Source organism: Mustelus asterias, chromosome 9, assembly GCF_964213995.1.
Source record: "Mustelus asterias chromosome 9, sMusAst1.hap1.1, whole genome shotgun sequence".
NCBI classification, from domain to species: domain Eukaryota; kingdom Metazoa; phylum Chordata; class Chondrichthyes; order Carcharhiniformes; family Triakidae; genus Mustelus; species Mustelus asterias.
The window spans coordinates 125,067,918-125,094,634 of NC_135809.1; the positions used below are offsets into that span (position 1 = coordinate 125,067,918).

Genomic DNA, 26,717 nt, shown 5'->3' on the forward strand with positions numbered 1-26,717 from the left:
CTCTCTGGGTGAAGAAATTTCTCCTCACCTCAGACAAATGGCAAGGTGGCACAATGGTTAGCACTGCTATCTCACAGCATCAGGGACCTGGGTTCAATTCCAGCCTTGGGTTTGTGTGGAGTTTGTACATTCTCCCCATGTCTGTGTGGGTTTCCTCTGGGTGCTTTGGTTTCCTCCTACACTCCAAAACTGTGCAGTTAGGTTGATTGGCCATGCTAAACTGACCCTTCATGTCAGGGGGACTAGCAGGGTAAATACATGGGGTTATGGGGAGAGGTTCTGGGTGGGATTGTTGTTGGTGTAGGTTCAATGGGCCAAATGGCCTTGTCTGCACTCTAGGGATTCTACGATTCTGAGTTGATAAATAGCTTACCTCTTATTATCAAAGAATGACCCCTAGTTCTGGACTCCCCCACCATCGGGAACATTCTTTCTGAATCTACCCTGTCTAACCCTATTAGAATTGTATAAGTTTCTAGGATATCCCCTTTCACTCTTCTAAACTCCAGTGAATATAATCCTAACCGACTTAATCTCTCCTCATGTGACAGACCTGCCATCCTAGGAATCAGCCTGGTAAACCTTCGCTGTACTCCCTCTATAGCAAGGATATCCTTCCTCTGATAAGGATTAGCAATCTATTTCACACCTTGCCCTGAAATAAAATCAAATGGTGTTTAAAAAGGTGACCAATGCAATCCGAATGGTTTCCTGCTGGGTGGGTCAGGTTCTCTCCCCTCCATCATGTCTGCATTTTCCAATTGAGAGAATTGCTACAATGTACAATTTTGCAGCTTTATAGAACCTTAGTTAGGCCACACTTGGATTATAGTGTTCCATTCTGGTCGCAACACTACCAGAAAGATGTGGAGGCTTTGGAGAGGATACAGAAAAGATTTACCAAGATGTTGCCTGGTATGGAGGGCATTAGCTATGAGGAGAGGTTGGAGAAACTTGGTTTGGTTCTCACTGGAACAACGGAGGTTGAGGGGTGACCTGATAGAAGTCTACAAGATTATGAGAGGCATGGACAGAGTGGATATTCAGAAGCTTTTTCCCAGGGTGGAAGAGTCAATTACGAGGGGGCATAGGTTTAAGGTGCGAGGGACCAGGTTTAAAGGAGATGTACGAGGCAAGTTTTTTACACAGAGGGTAGTGGGTGCCTGGAACTCGCTGCCAGTGGAGGTAGTGGAAGCAGATACGTTGGTGAGTTTTAAGGGTCATCTGGACAAATACATGAATAGGATGGGAATAGAGGGATATGGTCCCCGGAAGGGTAGAGGGTTTTAGTTCAGTCGGGCAGCATTGTCGGTGCAGGCTTGGAGGGCCAAAGGGCCTGTTCCTGTGCTGTAATTTTCTTTGTTCTCTTTGTTCTTTCCTTGTTTGCCCTTTTCAGGAGCCTTTGGTAATAAAATGATCCTTCTCTTTCCTGTTCTTCACTAGCTTTCCACAGAAACTATTTTTGTCACACACGAGACTGAATTAATTTGACCATATTTGACACATAGCTATATCTAAAACAAAATTTCACAAAATTACTGAGATGAGAGTCCGTGTAAAATGTCTGACAACAAGTCTTGATCATTATTCATGTGGAAAGAGGCAAAGGCTCCATATATAGTTCTCCATCAGCAAAGAGTCCAATTAGAGTTTGACTGACAAACAGCAGCAGAACAGGAGGGAAGAAATAATTAAATAAACTATCTGCTTGATGAGACAAAAGTGTGCAGAAGCTGCTGTAAAGCGAGCAGTACGCCTGGAAAAATAAAATTAATGAAGACAGAGATTTATGTGAGTAGGATTGGGCGTGTCAGTAGTTAAAAAGGTTCTGATAGAAAGAGAAGCTAAATGAACATTTGATTTGATTTGATTTGTTATTGTCACATGTGGGCGGCACGGTAGCGCAGTGGTTAGCACTGCTGCTTCACAGCTCCAGGGTCCTGGGTTCGATGCTCGGGTCACTGTCTGTGTGGAGTTTGCACATTCTCCTCGTGTCTGCATGGGTTTCCTCCGGGTGCTCCGGTTTCCTCCCACAGTCCAAAGATGTGCGGGTTAGGTTGATTGGCCAGGTTAAAAATTGCCCCTTAGAATCCTAAGATGTGTAGGTTAGAGGGATTAGCGGGTAAAATATGTGGGGGTAGGGCCTGGGTGGGATTGTGGTTGGTGCAAACTTGATGGGCCGAATGGCCTCCTTCTGCACTGTAGGGTTTCTATGATTCTATGTATTAACATACAGTGAAAAGTATTGTTTCTTGCATGCTATACGGACAAAGCATACTGTTCATAGAGAAGGAAACGAGAGAGTGCAGAATACAGTGTTACAACCATAGCTAGGGTGTACTTAATGCAGTTAGTAGGGTTAACTTAATGCAAGGTAAGTACATTCAAAAGTCTGACAGCAGCAGGGAAGAAGTTGTTCTTGAGTCGTTTGGTACGTGACCTCAGATCTTTGTACCTTTTACCCGACGGAAGAAGGTGGAAGAGAGAATGTCCAGGGTGCGCGGGGTCCTTAATTATGCTGACTGCTTTGCCGAGGCAGCGGGAAGTGTAGACAGAGTCAATGGATGGGAGGCTAGTTTGCGTGATGGATTGGGCCAAAGCAAAATATTGCAGATGTTGGACAGTAACAGAAAATGCTGGAGAAACTCAGCAGGTCAGACAGCACCCTCTGGAGAGATCTCAGCGTTTTCTGTTTATGTTTCAGATTCCAACATCTGCAGTATTTTGCCTTTAAAACACTGCAGATGTTGGGAAACAGAAATTTTTTAAAAACGCAGAAAATGCTGGACATACTCAGCAGGTCAGGCAGCATCAGTGAAGGGAGATGTAGAGTTAACATTTCAGGTCGAAGGTGAAAGGTCAGTGACCTGAACTGTGACATGTGCCCGACCCATTACTTCCTGGTTAGTTAATAATTGTGTAGGGAGAGATGAAATGAAAAAGTGAGTTATTTCAGTGCCCTTTCTTAAATGGAGTTTCTATTTAAAATAAATAATGACAGCATTTACAATTCTATAGCACCTTTACAGTGACATGGGGGTGGCACAATGACGCAGTGGTTAGCACTGCTGCCTCACAGCGCCAGGGGCCTGGGTTTGATTTCCGGCTTGGGTCACTGCCTGTGCGGAGTCTGCAAGTTCTCCCCATGTCTGCGCGGGTTTCCTCCGGCACAGGAGGAACAGGCGCCAGAATGTGGCGGCTGGGGGATTTTCACAGTAACTTCATTGCAGTGTTAGTGGAAGCCTACTCGTGACACTAATAAATAAACTTAAATTTATCATAGAATCCCTACAGTGCAGAAGGAGGCCATTTGGCCCATTAAGTCAGCACCGACCACAATCCCACTCAGGCCCTACCCCCACAACCCCACATATTTACCCTGATAATCCCCCTGACACTAGGGTCAATTTAGCATAGCCAATCAACCTCACCCACACCTCTTTGGACTGTGGGAGGAAACTGGAGCACCCAGAGAAAACCCACGCAGACACGGGAAGAATGTACAAACTCCACGCAGACAGTGACCTGAGTCCGGAATTGAATCCGGGTCCCTGGCGCTGTGAGGCAGCAGTGCTGACCACTGTTATTATAGCATTATAGCTTGAAATATAAAAGCCAGTCATATAAGGAGGTCAGATAACCAAAATATTGGTCAAAGAGGAAGGTTTTGAGGAGCACCTTAAAAAAGGAGGGAGAGGTAGAGAGGTGTAGAGGAGGGAATTCGTGATCATGCATAGACAACTGAAGGCGCAGTCATGAAAGGTGGACACGCAGGAGGCCAGGATTGGAGGAGTGTCGAGATCTTGTAGGCTTGTCGGGCTGGAGGAGGTTACAGAGATAAGGAGGGAATGACATCATGGAAGGATTTGAAAAAAAGGTTAAAAATTAAAAAGAAAACCAGGATGCTGCCGGGCTGTGAGCCAATTTGGGTCAACCAACATAGGGGTGATGAGAAATCTAGCATTGACTGACGCTATTCTCTCCCAACTTGCAAGGGCTTAATGTGAAACGAGTTTAAAAGGCCATAATCCAGTTTCTAGTGAGTGTGATCTTGTGAGATGACATTTTTGGGGCTGGATTTGAACTGGAACAGTTGAGGTACATGTCCATGGAGAATTCTCTGAAAAGAGCAGCCAGTGGTCAGGCTGTCTCAGTTATTTGTCGGCATAATACAAGCCAGCAAATAGGTTATGAAGAAATGGGATTTGCAATTATACTAGTTCAGTTACTCGGTACATATACAGTTGGCTTGACTGTTGCTACCATTGTGATGACTCTTTATTCCTATGCACAAAAAGAATTCTGGAGGTCGGGGTGATTGGTCGAGCATGCTCACAAGAATAAGACTAAGCTGTCATGTGACCATTTTGTGAGAGCACTGTTTCTTCCTTCTGAATGGCCAACTCCTTTCCATTTACAAGTATGGGGGCAGCGCAGTGGCACAGTGGTTAGCACTGCTGCCTCACAGCTTTAGGGACGTGGGTTCAATTCCGGCCTTGAGTCCCTGTCTGTGTGGAGTTTGCACATTCTCCCCACATTTCCTCCAGGTTCTCCGGTTTTCTCCAACACTCCAAAGATGTGCGGGTTAGGTTGATTTGACCATGTTCAATTGACCCTGGTGTTAGGGGGATTATCAGAGTAAATATGTGGGGTTGTGCGGATAGGGCCTGAGTGGGATTGTGTTTGGTGCTGACGTGATGAGCAGAATGACCTCCTCTGCACTGTAGGAATTCAAGATTCTATGATGCTAAGTAAATTCAGTTACAGAGACACCCAGCAGTTGTTTAGAATCAGTGCTATTTATTTACAGTGGTAGTTGTTTCATAGCCTTTCAGAGAACCCGGTGCATGTAGGACAGGTCATATCAGCTCCTTCTGTGTTACATCGTTCATTGATTCTTGGTGTGTGAATTGATTTAATTATTCTGCAGTGGGAACCTTGATGTTTAAATTGAACAACGAACGTTGGAAAATAAATTTAGAGGTCACCAATATCAGGGTTTGCCGGAGTTTTGAGGGAAGTTGGTCACATGTACATTTCTTTTGAGTTCAAGTTAAAGGAGTGGTCATACTTAACTCTGTTCTTTTTAAAAGAACAGGTAACTTATGACTCAACTTCCAGAATCATTCTTACTTGTCAAGCAGGAGGAGTAGGAGAAGGGGAAGGGAGGAGATGTTATGGCGCTTTAACTGGGAATTGGAGAAATCTCGGGCTGGATGTCATGGGGTGGGTTACCTGGCCTTCTGACTGAAAGGTCCGTCGGAACCACATCGGCCAGCAATCTGGCTGCCCCACTGTGATCTGATCCTGAAAGCAGCCTCATTCGGTCAGAGTGGGAGGAAGTCCCGCCTTTGGAAGCTGACAGAAAATCTGATTGGCTGGCAGCTTTGTAGTCCCAGCAGCACCTCAATTGAGCAATGGCTACGGTAGGAACTACAGGCAGTCCACCAAGAAGATGGACAGAATGGTGACACAGTGATTAGTACTGCTGCCTCAGGGACCCGGGTTCAATTCTGGCCTCGGGTGACTGACTGTGAGAAGTTAGCATGTTATCCCCCGTGTCTGCGCGGGCTTCCTGCGGATGCTCCCGTTTCCTCCCACGGTCCAAAGATGTGTGGGCTAGGTGGATTAGCCATGCTCAATTGCCCCTTAGTGTCAGGAGGATTGGCAGAGTAAATATACGGGGTTACAGGGATAGGGCCTGGGTGGGATTGTTATTGGTGCAGGCTTGATGGGCTGAATGGCCTTCCTCTGCACTGTTGGGACTCTATGGGGTGAATTCTAACATCCTGCCCACATGGGAATAGGTGCAGGTGAGGGGCGGACCATGGAAAGGTCCATTGACCTCGGGTGTGATTTTCTGGTTTCGGAATAAGCGCTGGAAAATCCCACCCAATGATTCTATCTGATGGATCTCGGACTTCAAGGTCAGACTTGCCTGGCAGAGCCCACGAGGGGTGCAGAAAGAGGTGGGGAGGCGTGGGGGAGAGGTGGGGGGGGGGGGCAGGACGGTATATTTTATAGGACATGGCAGTGGATAAAGAGGTGGCATGAACTTGGGCATGTGGGGATCCCACTCCCCCCATAGGAGATACTCCCTCTTCCTGCCCACCATCAGCCGGGCTGTTCCCCCTGGCCCCACCTTCCCCAATTGCATGTAAAATTGCGAGGAGGTGGAAGGAGGTCCTTAAGAGGCCATGAATTGGTGCCTTTTCCACCCGCTGTGACATGGGAGACAGTTCTGAAGTGAGTGGGAAGGTGGTATGCAGGCTTTCCAAATTATTTTACAATCTCTCAGATATGCTGATGGTGGGCTGTAAGATCGTGCTCCTTTGTTTACCTTTTTGTTTGAGGTTACTTCAGCACCTGGAAGTAGGAAACGAGGGTTGCGTGGTACAGTGTCTCAAAGCTGCAAAGCTTGGGGCGAGTCTGTGCTGGATTTTGGACCTTGCTGGCTTTTGGGTCGGGTGTTATGGGCTCCGTTGGGTTGGGAATGTCGAATGTTGAGGGTATGTTTCTCATGTAAGGATTGCAAAGCGCAGTTTGGAAATAAATCAAGACAATGCTGCAAGATAAACCAGGGAAAATCCTTCGAACTGTTTCAGAATTGTCAATGTTACTTCACTGGGAGTGTAGCAGAAGCTCTGTTTATGTAAGTCAGGTTCCCGCTGCACTTGGTGGAATTTGAATTCAATTTAAGAAAACTATCTGGAATTAAGAATCTACTGATAACTGTGAAACCATTGTCGGAAAAACCCATCTGGTTCACCAATGTCCTTTAGAGAAGGAAATCTGTCGTCCTTACCTGGTCTGGCCGACACGTGACACCAGAGCCACAGCAATGTGGTTGACTCCCAACTGCTCTTCAAAGGCAACTAGGGATGGGCAAAGAATGCTGGTCAGCCAGCGACGCCCATGTCCCATGAATTAATAAAAAAAGACTTCACTGAAGTGCTAGTGTTGGAGAGGGAGCAGCTCCAGGGAATTTCCCAGCCATTTGCTTAGACCAAAGATGAGGAGGAAAAGCCAGGTGACAGCAACGTTAAAAAATGTCCAGTTTTCGGACATGGATGGTCTTTCGATAGCTTGATTTGTGGTGCCGTACCTTTAATCCCTTGCCTCATGCCCTGGGGCCTCCAAATTCAGGCACAGTTTGACACAGTCAGTGAGGCTAGCTGGTGTTGATAATGGAAATTCTTGCTGGTGGAATTGAAGAGGCCTTCTGAGATGTGTCAGTGGGACAGAGCAAGGAGAGTTCTGTTTTGGAGCTAGTTTTGTTTTACTTAACGAAAAAGTAGTTGATGCAAGTTCCAAATTTCTAGTTTTCTATGATATTCTCAGTTCTTTAGTCAGTATCCCCTGTACCTTATGTTCAGGATTGTGTCCCACCTTTCCAGTGTCTAGTTATGTAACGGTGTGTGACCTGGTGCCAGAGCAGTGGGACTCTTGTGATCTGATTTCTTTCACAGTTCCCTCAGATGCCCTCCTCTAATCTCTCAGTAAGTTGACTGAAAACATTGAGGTGACTCAGGGCTTCAGGCGAATTGTCAAAGTTATTTTACCTCAGAGACAACGATTGAGCACACAGAGTATTAGTGATAACTACATTTCACCTGAATCCAAATAACTACAGATTCTTTCTCATAAACCAAAAAAAATGTAAACGCACCACACTATCCTTGTCAGTGAGGTTAACTCTTCCTGGTAAACTTTCTGGTTTTGACTGGAATTGGGCTTTATGAGGGGTGAGATTTCCCTTGTAAGGCCTGGCTCTTTTCCCAACTGTCTCTTCCTCCTCAGTTACAATACCCTAACAGACTATTGGCAACTATGGACTTCCATAGAATCATAGAATCCCTACAGTGCTGAAGGAGGCCATTCGGCCCATTCAGCCTGCACAGACAACAATCCCACCCAGACCCTACCTCCGTAACCCCTGCTCATCCCCCCTGACACGAAGGGGCAATTTCACATGGCCAATCCACCTAACCCACACATCTTTGGACTGTGGGAGGAAACCGGAGTACCTGGAGGAAACCCACGCAGACACGGGGAGAATGTGCAAACTCCACACAGCCAGCGACCCGAGGCCGGAATTGAGCCTGGGTTCCTGGTGCTGTGAGGCAGCAGTGCTAACCACTGTGCCACCGTGCTGGCCCATTGGATTGGTCCATGATTTTGCTTGGCAAAGTCCTGCAATGGTTTGCCATTGCCTTCTGCTAACCAGAAAACTCTCCCACTCTTATTGCCTGCTATCAGGCGGTAAGAACACACCTCTCATGGACATCATGTCCTGAAGTGGGTCTTCAATCCAGAGCTTTGGGCCCAGTGGTAGAGACGTGACCCCCCACTGTGCCATAAGACCACCTGGTCTAACCATATGATTGACATTATATAGGCCATTTTTATGGGAGTGTTCAGTAGAAGTGGCTTTGCGACATTTTCCCCATTCAAAGATTTACCAGCTTGAGAATGAAACCGAATACTGTTCACTCAAACACGGAATACTCAGTGATTCAGATGAACTTGAACGGTTGGGTCATTGCAATGATAAAGGCTGTGAATGTTCACTGAACTCTCAAAATAAACTTCTATTGAATGCTAACCTCAATTTCCCAGCTCTGCTGTTTTGTAAATTGAACCTTGCATTTTTAGCATATGCAACATGAAGATCCTTCCCTGGAGGCAGAGTGGGAAATGGTGAAAGTTGCACAGATACAGGAAAGAGAAAGTTTTACTTTTACAATGCAGCTTCTAACATCAATCAGAAATATCTCAATGTACAACGCAGCCAGTGACATGAAGTAGAAGGCAGTCACATTTTCCGGAAGTAGCAGTGATTCTATTGAGTACAGAATAGTTCATAGAGAATATAATGGTTTTGTCCATAGGTAATTCAGGGCTTGGGCAAGAAAGTAGAGTAGTTGTAATAACTTCAATCAGGCCATTGAAGTTGACCATTGGAGTGTGAACTCCCTGATTAAAGATCTCCGGAAAAGATATAAATACCGGAAAAGATATCCCTGATTAAAGATCCAATTGATGGGCCAATCAGGGAGTTTTTGCCTTGTATTTAACTGGGAGTATCAGTTCCTCTGACACCCCCGGATATAGACTGCTAACTACTAGCACTCTGTGTACTGCTGTTAGAGTTTGTAAATAAAGGGATTTTGGTGAAGGGACTCCTGCCTCCGCAGACTTATTACAGCAGCCAGGCAAAGAAAGGAGATGGAACCATGAAGTACCGAATTCAGAGGGGGACCAAAGTTTGAGGAATGTGGTGGTTAGGAGTGGAAAAGGGGTGGAAGAAATGGAAGAAGGATTGAGCAGTTGTAGCTGGAGTTAACAACTTGGTGTGCATGGACCTGGGAACATATGAAGCTGGGCTCAGGTGTGAGCTAGGCTAACCCTGTGTACCAAGTTCATTTAGCCAATCCTTATAGTATAAGCTGGATCAGGATGCAAGTTTCTGCTAGAATTAAGCAAATCCCTTCATCACTTGAAATTGTGGAAAGCTTTGTCATGTTCAGTATATTACAAAGTTTCAGGCAAATTCCTTTAAGAAGTGGATGCAAGCAAGCTATTAATATAACTGGTACAAATCAGAAAACCGTTGGCATTTGAGCTACAGACACTAACAAGTCTTGGTCTAGCACCCAATTAAATAAGGATATTCACAGCCACCTGGAGAATTCACACATCTCTTTGTTTAAGGATCGGCCAACATAAAAGACTGTAGTCACCAAACTTCCTCTCTACCTTTCCCATACTGGACAAAAGGGAAGATTGAAACGCAATTGGTTGTAGATTGAAGTGAATGCCCACTTTCACCATCCCATTTTAACATGATGACTGTCTCAAACCCTCAGCATTGTTAACTCACAAGACAGGATATAAAATCAACATAAACACCATCCTGTATTTAGGAAATGACTTGAACTTGAGAAAAGCCAGATAGGACAGCCATGTTTGTGTTTGCTTTTAAAAATCAGAAGAGCTGTTTACAGTTGATCACCAGTTGCCAGACCATGAATTAGCTGCAAGCCATCAGCAGCCAAGTAACAAACAGTAATACCTGGGCGGCACGGTGGTATATTGGTTAGCACTGCTACTTCACAATGCCAGGGACCGGGTTTGATTCCCATCTTGGATCACTGCCTGTGTGGAGTTTGCACATTCTCCTCGTGTCTGCGTGGGTTTCCTCTGGGTGCTCCTGTTTCCTCCCACAGTCCAAAGATGTGCGGGTTAGGTTGATTGGCCAGGTTAAAAATTGCCCCTTAGAGTCCCTTCTCCAAACCATTTTTGAACACTGACTGGTAATTTGCTTCCATAAAAGTTGTACCAGGAAATCTGTCTGGAGGACGTGACCCATGCCCAGAAAGATAGAGATGATGAAATATCGACTCAAACAGTTTCAGAATAGCTAAATCACACATATTTTAATGTTTCTCTTTCCCTCAGATATTGCATATCTGAGTCTGTCAAATTAATCACTCATAACAGTGCTTTTTGTACACTGCCATTTATGAGCCTATAAACTTGTTTTTTATTCACTTGAAAGTATTTGTAGCCTGGATTTGGGATTTTGTTTTTGCAATTTCGTTGTAGCCACCTATTTGTGATAAAGTTCAAGCTTAGACTATCATGTAGAGAACCAGTAATATTACTGCAATAAGTCTGGGGGACAGAAAGGAATTGGATCAGTTGATAGTGTACTAGTTGCTTTCCAGAATAAAACTATTTTGTAAAGTAATTTAGTGATTTTCTTTAGCAACGTTTTTCAGTTTTATTGAATTTGCTATTGAAACGCTTGAAGTATCTGCTCTTTGGATAGGTGCCAATTGCAAGATATTTAATTATATCAATAAATTGTCATCTAGTCATGATTAACCTGTGCACAGTTTCAGATAGTGGAAGGAGCATGCTTCTATGCCAACCTTGACATTGCGTTCTGTGAATCTTGTCAGCTGAGGAAGCAGCAATAAATGAGAAGCACAAAATCTTTATTCTTAATCAGATGTAGAAATGCCAGATAACAATTTGTCAAGAGCTGGGAAGAAGTAATTGATCTAATGAAAGGAACAAGACACACATCAAGGATCTAGACATCCTTGGTTAAGTCTGCTTGTGATGAGAGTACAGAATAAACTGCTTAGCTCTTTATCCTTTTGAGCATTCCAGCACATCTCCTAGATCGCAGAGACCTGATGGGTTAGTGTCCACTGAATATAAGGCAATTGCCCAATGAATATTATTTAACATGATGTCACGAGGAGAACCTCTGAATTGAAAGATTTTGGGAATTCTAATTTTTAAGTTTATTTATTAGTGTCACAAGTAGCCTTACATTAACACTGAAGTTACTATGAAAATCCCCAAGTCGTCACACTCCGCCACCTGTTCGGATACACTGAGGGAGAATTTAGCATGGCCAATGCACCTAACCAGCATGTCTTTTGAACTGTGGGAGGAAACCGGAGCACCTGGAGGAAACCCATGCAGACACGGGAGAACATGCAAACTCCGCATAGACAGTGACCCAAGCCGGGAATCAAACCCGGGTCCCTGGTGTTGTGAGGCTGCAGTGCTAACCATTGTGCCACCATGCGGCCGTCTCAGATAGTGGAAAAAAATCATAGATAGAGAAAATTTTTAACTACTTTACAGCCCCTATCATCTGTAGACTATAAATGCCTATTCTTTGAAGCTAGTTCAGTACTTTGTGGATAGAAAGTGGTGCAGTGGTATTGTCGCTGTGCTAATAATCCAGGGACCCTGGGTAATGTTCTGGGGACTCAGGTTCGAATCCCACCAGGGCAGAGAGTGAAATTTGAATTCAATAAAAATCTAGAATTAAAAGTCTAATTATGACCATGAAACCAGTGTTGATTGTTGTAAAAACCCATCTGGTTCACCATATCCTCTAGGGAAGGAAATCTGCTGTCCTTACCTGGTTTGGCTCACATGTGACTTCAGACCCACAGCAATGCGGTTGACTCTTAACTGCCACCCCGAGCAATTCAAGGGCAATTAGGGATGGGCAATAAATGCTGGCCTAGCCAGCGATGCCCACATGCCATGAATGAATTAAAAAAAACCTTCTATTGATTTAATTGGAATGAGGGAGATCTTATAGAAACATATAAGATTATGAAGGAAATAGATAAGATAGAAGCAGGGAAGTTGTTTCCACTGGAGGGTGAAACCAGAACTAGGGGACATGGCCTCAAAATAAGCAGGGGCAGATTTAGGACTGAGTTGAGGAGGAACTTCTTCACACAAAGGATTGTGAATCTGTGGAATTCCCTGCCCAGAGAAGAAGTTGAGGCTACCTCATTGAATGTTTTTAAGGCAAGGATAGATAAATTTTTGAACAGTAAAGGAATTAAGGGGTATGGTGAGCGGGCGGATAAGTGGAGCTGAGTCCATGAAAATATCAGCCATGATCTTATTGAATGGCGGAGCAGGCTCGAGGGGCCAGACGAGCTACTTCTGCTCTTAGTTCTTATGTTTTTATGAAAACTGGTTGGGTTCCATAATAGGTGGGTTTTTTAAGCCATCAGCTTGCCACACATGTAATGAAGCCAGAAATGTTTCTTTATATTCCTGTCAGATAGGACCAACTCTTCATAGCAAATGTTTGCTGTTCTTAATAACTTATTAGTGTGATTGTGCACTTCGTTGACCTGCACCAGTTGGTATTTGACTCTGTTACATCTCAAGGGTGCAATCTCATGGCAAGCTCATCAAGTCCTCCCACTTTTTAAAGGTGATATACATAACTGCAAATCAGATTTTGGATGCAGCGGAATCAAGTTTAAATTCCACATTTGAAGCATCAGATTTGACTCATTTGAAGGAACCATACCAACTTGGATTGTAACTTCGACATAGCTAGACAGCTGGGTCCAAATTTGTTGTGCTACTTGGGTTAAAGAGAAGAGGGCTGGAATTTTACCATGGGGCGGGCATGGCTCGCAGAACGGAATTCTACGTTGGCCTCAAGTGAGGTCGTAAAATCCCGGCCCACTGCTAAGGCCAGCATTTATAGATTATATGCTCATTGCTAATTGCCCTTAAGAAGCAGTGGTGAGCTACCTTTTTTGAATGCAACTATGTGACTTGCTAGTTGTCACTTAAGAATCAATCTCATTGTTGTTAGGTTTGGAGTTAAATATACATGAGACAGGGTAAGGATGTCTGATTTCCTTCCCTAAAGGCATTAATGAGCCAGATGGATTTTTAATGAAAATCTGGTCATTTTGTGGTTACAATTAATGATACTAGCTTTTGATTCCACATTCATTTAATGGAATTTAACTTCCCCAGTTGTCATAGGGAATTTGGATTCATGACTTCTGATCATTATTCTAGATGTCTGGATTGCTAGTCCAGTAACATACCCACTATACAACCATCCACCTGAAAGCATGTCAAAGGAAGACAATTTTTTATTCATTCGTGGGACATGGGCATCACTGGCTAGGCCAGCATTTATTGTCCATCCCTAGTTGCCCTTGAGAAGGTGGTGGTGAGCCGCTTTCTTGAAAAGCTGCAGTCCACGTGCTGTGGGTTGACTCACAATGCGAAGGAACGGTGATATATTTCCAAATCAGGATGGTGAGTGGCTTGGAGGGGAACTTGCAGGTGGTGGTGCTCCCATGTATCTATTGCCCTTGTCCTTCTAGATAGAAGTGGTCATGGGTTTGGAAGGTGCTTTCTAAGAATCTTTGGTGAATTGCTGCCGTGCATCTTGTAGATAGCACACTGCTTCTACTGAGCATCTTTCTTCTTGGAGATGGTCATTGCCTTGAACTTGAGTGGTGCGGATGTTGCTTGCCACTTAGCATTACCAACTGGAATGTTGTTTGGGTCTTGTCGCCTGTCAGCATGGAATTGCCAGTGGAGATAGGCACTGTCTAATCATCAGAGAACAGGCCCACTTCTGACCTCATGATGGGAGAAAGGTGAATCAATGACAATAGTTAGACTGGAGACACTGCAATAAGGTACTCCTTACAGTGATGTCATGAGGCTGAGATGATTGGCTTCCAAAAAACCTCAGCCATCTTCTTTTGTGACAGATATGACCCAATCCCTGGAGAGATTTGTCCCCAATTTCCATTGTCTTTCGAATTCCTTGAGCTCTGTGGTGTCATGTTCTTTTGCAGCCACTTCCACTTCATTTTTGGAATTCTAGTAGAATCATAGAATCATAGAATCCTTACAGTGCAGAAGGAGGCCGTTCAACCCATCGAGCCTGCACCGACAACAATCCCACCCAGGCCCTATCCCCATAACCCCATATGTTTACCCTGCTGATCCCCCTGACACTCAAGGGCAATTTAGCATGGCCAATCAACCTAACAACCTAGACTTGTGTCCATGTTTGGAACAAGGTTGCAATGAAGTCTGGAGCTGAGTGATTTGTGTTCTACCTAGATCAACCATCTGGCTGAAAATGGTTTCAAGTGCTTCAACCTAACCTTTTGCACTGGCTTGCTGGGCTTTGTCATCACTGAGGATAGGGATGTTCATGAGGCCTACTCCTCCTCCCATTAGTTCCTTACTAACCTGCAGAGCTTTGACTTAATCCATTGGTTTTGGGATTCCCAAGCTCTGCCTATGCTGTGCTGCTTCCGCTGTTTAGCATGCCTATGAAGGATGGGGCACAGATTTAAGGTGCGAGGGGCAAGGTTTAAAGGAGATGTACGAGGCAAGTTTTTTACACAGGGTGGTGGGTGCCTGGAACTCGCTGCTGGGGGAGGTAGTGGAAACAGATATGGTAGTGACTTTTAAGGGGCGTTCGGACAAATACATGAATAGGATGGGAATAGAGGGATATGGTCCACCGAAGGGTAGGGGGTTTTCGTTCAGTTGGGCAGCATGGTTGGTGCAGGCTTGGAGGGCCGAAGGGCCTGTTCCTGTGCTGTAATTTTCTTTGTTCTTTGTTGCCTGTAGTCATGTGTTGTAGCCTCACCAGTTTGATATTTAATTTTCACATGTGCCTGGTTCTGCTCCTGACATGCTCTTCCACACTCCTCATTGAAGCCGGGTCAGTTTGTTAATGATGGAGGGGTTTACTCAATTGAAGTTCCACAGTGAGATGACAAATTCCATAGACTAAACCACTTGGAGCGAGGACAACATCTGAGTGAATCTTGAGTAATTCTTGCCAGGGATTTGATCAGAAGAGGCTAACAGAGTGACTGAACAAACGGCTAATTTGGAAATTCAGATGTGACCAATTTGCATTTCTAAGTGTTAAATAACTGAGCAATAGACATCGTCACCAGGCATGCATTCACAAAAAAATGTATTTTAAAAAATTTAAACTTATTTATTTATTAGTCACAAGTACATTAACACTGCAATGAAGTTACTGTGAAAATTCCCTAGTTGCCACGCTCCGGGGAGAATTTAGTACGGCCAGTGCACCACACCAGCATGTCTTTCAGACTGTGTGAGGAAACCGGAGCACCCGGAGAAAACCCACACAGACACGGGGAGAACGTGCAGACTCCTCACCAACAGTGACCGAAGCCAGGAATCAAACCCAGGTCCCCGGCACTATGAGGCAGCAGTGCTAACCAGTGTGCTATCATGGGACATGTTCGGCTCGGTATTTATTCATAGGACATGGGCGTCGCTGGTTAGCACTTATTGTCCATCCCCAGTTGCCCAAGGGCAGTTGAGAATCAAACACCTTGTTGTGGCTCTGATGTAGGACAGATCAGGTAAGGATGGAAGATTTCTTTCCCTACAGGACATTTGTGAACCAGATTTTTTTTGACAATCGACAATGGCTTTATGGTCATCAATAGATGCTTAATTCCAGATATGTTTTATTGAATTGAAATTCCACCATCTCTCATGTCAGGGTTCAATCCTGGGTTCCCAGAGCATTAGCTGAGTTTCTGGATTAATAGTCTAGCGATAATATCGCTAGGCCATCGCCTCCCTTACAGATACAAATCAACCATGTTTTAATTGAATGGTGGAACATTCTGAATTTGTACGTCAATGCAAGTGTATCTAACCGTTTGTTGGCAAAAATGGGAAGATGAAAAGCAGAGTAACTGTTGTGAAGACTTTCCTTCCTGGGTTAGTGAATGGATGTTTATCAGGAAATATGCTCATGAAGTTCTTTGGCTTATACCAGCAGCAGCATGCCTGTGCGGCATTGCTCATGATCAGTTTGAAGTTACGCTGCATTGGGGAGGGATACAACCTGCAATTAATGGAAGTTAGAAAGTTATTTGAAAGAGGTAATGATGCATGTATTTATTGATTGGCTCCTGGAAAATAAATAAACCATGTCCTCCTTAGTGACTGTAGGTAGACAATGCTTTCGTCTTGGGTAAAATTTAGCAATGTGGGTTGGACTTGGAGGGAAGTTTAAGTTTTAAAGTTTATTTATTAGTGTCACAAGTAGGCTTACATTAACACTGCAATTAAGTTACTGTGAAAATGCCCTAGTCACCACACTCCAGCGCCTGTTCAGGTACACTGAGGGAGAATTTAGTGTGGCCTATGCACCTAACCAGCACATTTTTCAGACTGTGGGAGGAAGCTGGAGCACCCGGAGGAAATGTACACAGACACGGGGGAGAACATGCAGACTCCGCACAGATAGTGACCCAAGCTGGGAATCGAACCCAGGTCGCTGGTTCTGCGAGGCAGCGGTGCTAACCACTGTGCCGCCCACGGGAGGGATAATTTAGCACGGCCAATGCACATTGTTCAGACTCAGATGGCTTGAGTGAATATTTTCTCGTAAAGTTTTAATTTTGTTCTCTGTCTCCCATGGTGCTGAAAACTTTCCTCCCAGTTCCTCGACAAGAAATGGTGGTTGAATGGGTTGTCAGAAATGATTTGGCTTGCTCTCATTGGTTTTTCTATTTTGTTGGCCAATTTACTGACCATTCTGCATAAGTTATTTTTGTACATCCCGTTTTGCATTATTTAATTTACCTACTTTTACATATGTCCCTATGGATTAAGGGGCATAAAGAATCACGAAGTAGGTTCAGATACTTCAATATTGGGAGATGCTTATTGAAGGTGCGCACTCATTCACAGTCAGGTCAAAAACGGCACAACAGGGTCCCACATTGGGCGGAGCTAATAGCCCTGGGGGTCACCTGACCCATGCACTTAAAGGGGCAGTCCTCACCCCAAACTCCAATATAAATACAAACATCACACTTACATTTCCCATGTTCAAGTGCTGTTGGGATTTTCCAATTTCATAGAGGATGACGATTGAATCAATAAGCCAGAAGCGTGACACAAAAATTTGAGTGTAATTAAGTTTATGTATTAGTGTCACAAGTAGGCTTACATTAGCACTGCAATGGAGTTACTGTGAAAATCCCCTAGTCGCCACACTCCAGCACAGTGGTTAGCACTGCTGCTTCACAGCTCCAGGGTCCCGGGTTCGATTCCCGGCTCGGGTCACTGTCTGTGTGGAGTTTGCACATTCTCCTCGTGTCTGCGTGGGTTTCCTCCGGGTGCTCCGGTTTCCTCCCACCGTCCAAAGACGTGCGGGTTAGGTTGATTGGCCAGGTTAAAAATTGTCCCTGAGAATCCTGGGATGTGTAGGTTAGAGGGATTAGCGGGTAAATATGTGGGGGTAGGGCCTGGGTGGGATTGTGGTCGGTGCAGACTCGATGGGCCGAATGGCCTCCTTCTGCACTGTAGGGTTTCTATGATTTCTATGATTTCTTGTTCGGATACACTGAGGGAGAATTTAGCTTGGCCAATGCAACTAACCACAACGTCTTCCGGACTTTGGGAGGAAACCGGAGCACCCGGAGGAAACCCACGCAGGCACGGGGAGAATGTGCAAACCCCGCATAGACAGTGACCCAAGCCGGGAATTGAACCCAGGTCCTTGGCGCTGTGAGGTAGCCGTGCTAATCACTGTGCCACCATGCCACCCCAATTGTTGATGCAGCTGTGTGACAGATAAAATTCACACCAGATGCAAAACCCCATGGGATTGTGGGATTTCTGATGAGAGTCTGAGACCTGGCAAATGCCCATAATGTTGGAGCTGTCACTGCTCAAGCTATTTTTGTGGAAGCGAAATCTAAATAGGCATGTGTAAATAAGCAAGTCTACATGTATGTGCTTGCAAATTAGCGCCCATTTAAAGGGCCACCATTACCTGCACTACAAGCTTCAGTGTTCATTTCATTGTTCTGGAATATGTCAGTGAGTGCTGCATGCAAAACCATATAAATTATGTAAGGTTTTTGTATCTGTGTGTGCGTAACATCAGAAGCATGAATGTAGGTTGTACAGTGCTGCTGATCTGCAGTGACTACCTGATCAGTATGGACCAATAATCAAACTTCCTATGCTCAGTTCCTTGGGAACATAGGACCCAGCAAGTATATATTTTAGAATCCCTACAGTACAGTACAGAAGGCGGCCATTCGGCCCATCAAGCCTGCACCGACAACAATCCCACTCTATCCCCGTAACTTTACATATTTACCCTACTAATCCACCCCCCCCCCCGAAACTAGGGTCAATAGGGTCAATCAGGGGTGGCACGGTGGTTAGCACTGCTGCCTCACAGCGCCAGGGACCCGGGTTCGATTGTGGCCTTGGGTGACTGTGTGGAGTTTGCACATTCTCCCCGTGTCTGCATGGGTTCCTCCGGGTGCTCCGGTTTCCTCCCACAGTCCAAAGATGTGCCGGTTAGGTGGATTGGCCATGCTAAATTGTCCCTTAGTTTCAGTGGATGGGCATAGTTAATATGTACGGTTATGGGGATAGAGCCTGGGTGGGATTGTGGCTGGTGCAGACTCGATGGGCTGAGTGGCCTTCTTCTGCACTGTAGGAATTCTGTGATTCGATGCATTTAGCAAGGCCAATCAACCTAACCCGCACATCTTTAGACTGTGGGAGGAAACCGGAGCACCTGAAGGAAACCCACGCAGACAGGGGGAGAACGTGTAGACTCCGCAGAGACAGTGACACAAACCGGGAATCGAGCCCTGGTCTCTGTTGCTGTGAGGCAGCAGTGATAACCACTGTGCCACCGTGGTTCTCAGGCTCACAATTCCTATTGTCTTTTGTCCTACATTTCTCTTTTTAATTTTTGAGCTTGCTTTTTAGTTGTCAATTGAAAATTATTTTCGGTATTCGCTCTGTAAAAATATAATGGTTTCCTTTTTCCTCCCACACATGGTGAATTGTTTTTGTTTCTTCTCTGCTTGATCTGAATTCTTTTTTCATTGTGAGCTTTGTTAAGTGGCAACATGCTGGCCTTCTCTGTCTCTCTCCTCCAACAAAACCGATCCGTATCTCCCCCCTCTATCCCCTTAGAGCAAATTTGGACAGCAGTTCAGGGGGAATAGGTTTATAGCTAAATGGAGCACGAGTCAAAGGTCAAAGAAAAATGCAAAATAAGTAAAGAAATGTGTCACCCGCATTCAGATCTGAAGACGATCAAGGAGAGAGAGAGACACTTGGGTGGCACAGTGGTTAGCACTGCTGTCTCACAGCTCCAGGGACCGTGGTTCGATTCCTTACTTGGGTCACTGTCTGTGTGGAGTTTGCACGTTCTCCCCGTGTCTGTATGCATTCCCTCCGGGTGCTCCAGTTTCCTCCCACAGTCCGAAGACATGCTGGTTAGGTGCATTGGCCACGCTAAATTCTCCCTCAGTGTACCCGAACAGGCACGGGAGTGTGGTGACTGGGGGATTTTCACATTAACTTCATTGCAGTGTTAATGTAAACCTAGTTGTGACACTAATAAGTAAACTTTAAACTTTGTGTGCAAAGAGGGGCAAGCAATGAATAGAGAGTTGAATATCTGGAGAAAAGAGATAATATGGAGGCAAAACTGGCTGAGAAAAAGTGGGCAGCAAAAGAATTGAGAGAACTGTGTATGGACCAGAAAGGCTGTCAGTACAATGTGAAGGAAAGAGAGTGGGAGTCAAACCGAGGGAAATGCAATGAATTAGAATAGGGAGTGATCAGAGTGTTGTTTCCATGAAGAAACAACACATTTTATTTTTAGTTTTGTACCTGAGAACTGCCGAGACAGATCAGCTCTCTGAATTTCCATACTCTTTCTTTCTGTACCAGCTGGATAAAGATATTGATCCAGAAATTCATTCAGGCCCACTTCGAATGCAGGAAACGATCCCTGTACCCAAGCATCATGAGAAAATGGCCTTTGGGCCAACACCCTGCAGCACCTTTGCAGGCAGCTCACTTGCCTGAAGAATCAAGTTTTGGAGTGCCGATCTAATGAGTGATACCTCTCAGGACAGTCCCAAAGAGGGGAGAAGAGTGGAGGGAGCAGCACTGCTGTGGGGCCAGGAGGAACATTCCTATTCTTCCTGGCTTCATATAAATTTTAAAGAATAATGAAATGCTTGCTGAACTGGTGAAGTTGTATCTACGTCTAGGAAATGTTTTGTGGGTCGGGCTAATGCCTGCTCTGCTCAGGAGAGTCAGTTTCTCACAGAGGTTCTAAAACAGGCATTTGACCCTTCATTTGAACATGGAAGAGACACATTCACATGTTTTAGACATCCACCCCAGGTATCTGAACTACTGCCTCAAGTTTTGGTTTGACTTTCTTCAACTATTCATAGAATCATAGAAACCCTACAGTGCAGAAAGAGGCCATTTGGCCCATCGAGTCTGCACCGACCACAATCCCACCCAGGCCCTACTCCCATATCCCTACATATTTACCCGCTAATCCCTCTAACCTACGCATCTCAGGACACTAAGGGGCAATTTTAGCCTGGCCAATCAACCTAATCTGCACATCTTTGGACTGTGGGAGGAAACCGGAGCACCCGGAGGAAAACCACGCAGACACAAGGAGAATGTGCAAACTCCACACAGACAGTGACCCAAGCCGGGAATCGAACCCAGGTCCCTGGAGCTGTGAAGCAGCAGTGCTAACCACTGTGCTACTGTGCCGCGCAACACAGGACATTGAACCCTGAAATTGGGTGTTGTGTTTGATTAATGATGTGGAGATGCCGGTGTTGGACTGAGGTGGGCACAGTAAGAAGTCTCACACACAAGGTTAAAGTCCAACAGGGGTTTATTTGGAATCATGAGCTTTCGGAGCGCTGCTTCAGAGCACTGATTGAGCAGTGTTCTGAAAGTTCGTGCTTCCAAATAAACCTGTTGGACTTTAACCTGTGTCATGGGGCATTTGATTTATGGCCACAAATAGATGAAATAAGATCTGATTTCTACCCAGTTATGTTTTCATTCACATCACTCCTCTTAACACTGCTTGTCTAATTTTCTGAGCTGTTCTGACTTACACTGCTGATATCTTAGCTTAAGATTGTCCACGTCTCCTGGATTCTAACATTCCTGTATCTGTATCCTTGTGGTGTAGTGGATAGTGTCCCTTACCTTCGAACCCAGAGCTCCAGGCTCGAGTCACATCCCAGGGCTCGATGGCCAAGGCAGATGTGTTCGTAATGTGCAAAAACAGATTGAGTAGCAACCCGCAAATCCTTCTAACACATGCAAATGGCAGGTGTTAAGAACAGGAGAGATTCCTGGCCAAACGTGTGATTGGTAGAAGGTTAGAGCCCGTCCATAGCTCCAGATTGCAACATACATGTAAAATTACATGTTGCCACAGCAACTTGGAGCCTCTGAGTGATCTCCAACATAGCTCCACCGCTACTTTTGATTTTTATTAATGTCACATGTATTGGGATACAGTGAAAATCCCATTCATGGAGAAGGAAATGAGAGAGTGCAGAATGTAGTGTTACAATCATAGCTAGGGTGCAGAGAAAGATCAACTCAATGCAAGTTAAGTCCATTCAAAAGTCTGACAGCAGCAGGGAAGAAGCTGTTCTTGAGTCGGTTGGTACGTGACCTCAGACTATTGCATCTTGTTCCCGAGGGAAGAAGATGGACGAGAGAATGTCCGGGGTGTGCGGGTCCTTAATTATGCTGGCTGCTCTTCTGAGGCAGCGGGAAGTGTAGGCAGAGTCAGTGGATGGGAGGCTGGTTTGTGTGATAGATTGGGCTACATTCACAACCTTTGTAGTTTCTTGCGGTCTTGGGCAGAGCAGGAACCATACCAAGCCATTCCACTTTGGTTAAACTCCTCCGTGATCGTTCACTCGGAACTCTTCGACATCCCTTTCATTTAAGTGCTGTTTGCAACACTGATTTTTTTACCGTGTCTTCTCCAAAGGCGGTATGACTTTATAACGATCACTCAGCCTGAATTTGGTAAGGATAATTTAACATTGTTGAATGACTATTGTAAAATATACAGTTGACTTTTAAAATGCACTGCATGAAGTGTTTTATGGTTTGAGGCCTTTACTATTGTAAGTGATGTTAGTGCAGATTTATAACATTTCCTATCTAATGCTCATCAGTCCTCCAGTACTTAAAGCCACAGATCCATCTTTAATTTTCTTTATATCTATTTCAGGTTTGAGCTACATAGCAGGTTATCATAGTTTTCCTAACCCATGTAGGGCGGCACAGTGGCACAATGATTAGCACTGCTGCCTCACAGCACCGAGACTCGGGTTCGATTCCCGGCTTGGGTCACTGTGTGCGCGGAGTCTGCATGTTCTCCCCTTGCCTGCGTGGATATCCTCCGGGTGGTCCGGTTTCCTCCCACAGTCCAAAGATGTGCAGGTTAGGTGGATTGGCTATTCTAAATTGCCCTTTCGTGTCCCAAGATGTGTAGGTTGGGAGATTAATGGGGTAAATACATGGGGTTACGGGGATAGGGCTACGGTAAAATGCTCTGTTGGCAAGTGTTGGTTAAGTACATTGGACATGCCAAATTCTCCCTCAGTGTACCCAAACAGGCGTCTGAGTGTGGCGACTAGGGGATTTTCACAGTAACTTCATTGCAGTGTTAATGTAAGCCAACTTGTGACAATGATAAATAAACTTGAAGCTAAACTGCTGTGTCGGTGAAGCCATTTTCTAAGACATAGAAAAAGTATCATGTACAAGAAGGGAAGAAAATTAGGTTGCATTAAATATTCAAGAGAACAAATGGGGACAAGAAAATGTTATGTGAGCTAGATTTCATACAATCGGCAGAACAAGTTAATCTGACATGCATCAGTTAGTCTTTTATATTGATTTGGAACTTTCTGTTCCTGTATAACCAAGATTTTATGCAGCAATGCTGAAGCGTATGAGGATACTATCTGTTATTGAACGTGCTCTTACAGAAGCAGGAAGGTCCATGGTACTACTGCGGTATGGGTCACCTAAACCACACCTAGGGTAGAAATAACATTTCTTTACTATGTGCCAACCATAATCAGATTAAAATGTTGCTGTCTGCCATACTTTGTGCTCTTAGCTACTTTGGACAGACTTGAATAGTGACCTGGCCAGATTAGATGAAATCTGCTTCAGGTATGATTAGAGGTCCCTTCATTTATGAAAATTCTAATTGCCTTCCTTTCAAAAAGAATAGAAACAAGGATTTTTGGGGAGGATACAGTCAGCACTTGCACCATCGTATACCTTGGTGGCACAGTAGTTAGCAAGTCTTCATCACAGCACCAGGGACACAGGTTCGATTCCGGCCTCGGGTGACTGTGTTGAGTTTGCCGTTCTTCCCGTGTCTGCATAGGTTTCCTTTGGGTGCTGTGGTTTCCTCCCATAGTCTAAAGGTGTGCAGGGTAGAAGGATTAGCGGGGTAAATACACAGGGTTGCAGGGATAGGGTCTTGGTAAGATGCTCTATCAGAGTGAGTCGGTGCAGACACGATGCGTTGAATGGTCTGCTTCTGCACTGTAGGGTATGTATTCTAAAAGGCAAGTTCAGGAAGAAATGTTTTACTTGCTGCTCCAAGGAGAATGTCTTGTCGTCCAACTGTACCCTAATTCTACCAATCACATGCTTGCCCAGTTAATGGAAATTGAGGATTCGCAATTGGCAAAATGGTTCTATTTGAGAAAGGAAAGGGAGATCACATGAGTCTGGTCTGAAATTTCTTATAAAAATCATTCACGTCAATATATTTCTTTGCTGGAAGTTAGTCATGCGCATGAGACGTGCAAAGAAAGTCAAACTGTTTTCAAATATGTTAATAGGATAAATCCAGCATGATATGTGTTTTAATAAATACATTGCGACTGAAATGTGTTGCTCTTGGTAACAGTGTGCACTGAATCTTAATCTGGAATAGTTTGATTGACGTTTTGTTGTACTGAACGCAGGTATTTTGAACTGGAGAGTAGCGGCCAAAGGGATGAGATACGATACCACTACCGTTTCAATGGTAAACCTCGCACTGAGGTCTTTCCATATCGACTCGCTGATGGACAGTGGCACCAGATTGCACTCTCGGTCAGCGCTTCCCACCTCTTGTTACACGTGGACTGCAACAAGTAAGATTTGGAATACTGTATTGATGGTTAGAGGTATATGGTTTGCATGATGTACGGAACTCTTGATGTTGAACGCTATGGGGTCCACAGACTTCAACTCAGTTGAATCCCATTACTTGGTTTTCATTCTGAAATAATCTTGAGTTTTAAGCCATCCTATTTTGAGAAGGTTCTTCACCAGATACCAGAATAACCGGTGACAGTTGTTTTTTTTCTGAACATGCAAATATCATTACACTTGACCACAGATCCTGTAGAAAACACTTGGCCCGATCGATGCAAGTTATCTTCTAAGTGCTTGTCTGGATCTCCTGTTTAATTGAATGTCTTTCAATGTCAGCGGTACTACAAGGCTTTTTTTTTAAACCAAGAATGAATAGATTTTCTGACCCAAGGAATTTGGGAAAGCTAACAAATATTCTTGGTAATCAAATGGAAATCTCCGAGTTAAATAGGGAACAAATCCTGACCCCGCATGTTTTCTCCACTGTTTCATATCTAACCTTACCTTTTTTTTGTCAGTTGTAATTTTATTGCTGTGGTGGCACCTCTGATGTTTGGGTTTTCACATGTCGCTGCACTGGGCGGCACTGCTACCTCACAGCCTCAGACACAAGGGTTCGATTCCCGGCTTGCGACACTGTCTGTGTGGAGTTTGCACGTTCTCCCCGTGTCTGTTTGGACTTCCTCCGGGTGCTCTGGTTTCCCCCCACGCTTAAACTTTAAAGGACAGCGTGTCCAATGCTGCTTTGAAATGTCGCCTGAGATTGTGAACTCATATTCTTGAACGTTTATTTTTCTTCATTCGTGGCATGTGGTGACATAGAATCGTAAAAGCCCTACAGTGCAGAAGAAGCCATGCAGGCTCATCGAGTCTGCACCAATAGAGTAATTTACCCAGGCCCTCTCCCCCACCCTATCCCTGCAACCCCACAGATTTACCATGGCTATTCCATCTAACCGACATATTATGGGACACTAAGGGGCAATTTCGCTGGCCAATCCACCTAACTGGCACATCTTTTAGACTGGCTGGGCCAGCACTTGTTGCCCATCCCTTATTGCCCTCGAACTGGGTGGCTTGCTAGACCATTTTCAGAGAGCATTTAAGAGTCGACCACATTGCTGTGGACCTGGAGTCACATGTAGGCCAGACCAGGTAAGGATGGCAGATTTCCTTCCCTAAAGGACATTAGTGAACCAGATGGATTTTTACAATGATTGACAATGGTCATCGCTAGACTTTAAATTCCAGATTTTTATTAACTTCAAATTTCACCGCCTGCATTACTCTGGATCTCTGGATGACAAGTCCAGTGACAATACCACTATGCCACTGCCTCCCCAACTCAGCCATGCTGCTATTAATTGACACAATTTTCAGTAATGTGGCCGAGCTTCCAATGCTCGTGGAAAATTTATCCAGCAAATATTTTAAAAGGATGTTGTTTTATATTATGCGCATTGATAAGAATTTGACTGAACCCTGCAAAATCAAATAGCTTTTCTTTGATTTCAGATGGGCGCTGCACTTGCAAGGTCACATTCACTGCCAGTTGACCTGAAAGGGTGTTGGTGGGTCTACCTTATTGATTTGTAGCAACGCACAACTGAACAGCTTATTGGAGTCAATCACATTACTTGAGTTGGGTCACATCATGGCCAGACCAAGTGTAGTTATAGGCACCCTTCCTGAAGGACCTCAGCTGGATTTTCATGACAAGTTTTTATTTCTTGAGGCCAGGCAAAAATTTGCCAGATTTATCCCCATTTAAATTCATAATTGCCACGCAAAGTCCAAACTTGCAGGTTGTTAGATTCATGCGGTAGCTCACACGTCACTTGTTAGAACATAGAACAGTACAGCACAGAACAGGCCCTTCGGCCCATGATGTTGTGCCGAGCTTTATCTGAAACCAAGATCAAGCTATCCCACTCCCTTTCATCCCGGTGTGCTTGGTGTTGCTGTTAGATCTTTACTTTAGTTGTGAAGGCACAGTGCTACCAAATGAAGCTGTTGGACTTTAATCTGGTGTTGTGAGACTACTTACTGTGCCTACCCCAGTCTAACGCTGGCAACTCCACATTATAGTTGTGAAATTAAGACCAGGTTGGATCTGTTCAAATAAACTTTTCTCACAAAGGTCTGTTGATGCCTTCGCATGGGTGGGGACACGGGCAATTGGCCCAAAGAGTAAGGGTCAGTTGACTGCTTAGCTAGACTCAGAGAACAACTGTTAAGAATCTGAGTTCTAAGTATATGCATCATTGCCATTAAGTTGAGGTGGCACGCAAAACTGTGATTGATTGCATTGGAGGTTCATTTGG

The 26,717-nt window shown here is 44.7% G+C and overlaps 1 protein-coding gene across 2 annotated transcripts in view; it reads left to right on the forward strand.

Moving 5' to 3' along the window:
• LOC144498984 (protein kinase C-binding protein NELL1-like) overlaps positions 1-26,717 on the forward strand; it is an 893,123-nt gene that overhangs the window by 8,784 nt on the left and 857,622 nt on the right. For both annotated transcript variants that reach the window (XM_078221009.1, XM_078221010.1), the window contains exon 4: positions 24,219-24,389. In XM_078221009.1, the coding sequence (XP_078077135.1) occupies positions 24,219-24,389 (171 nt within the window). The remainder of the gene's footprint in view (positions 1-24,218; positions 24,390-26,717) is intronic.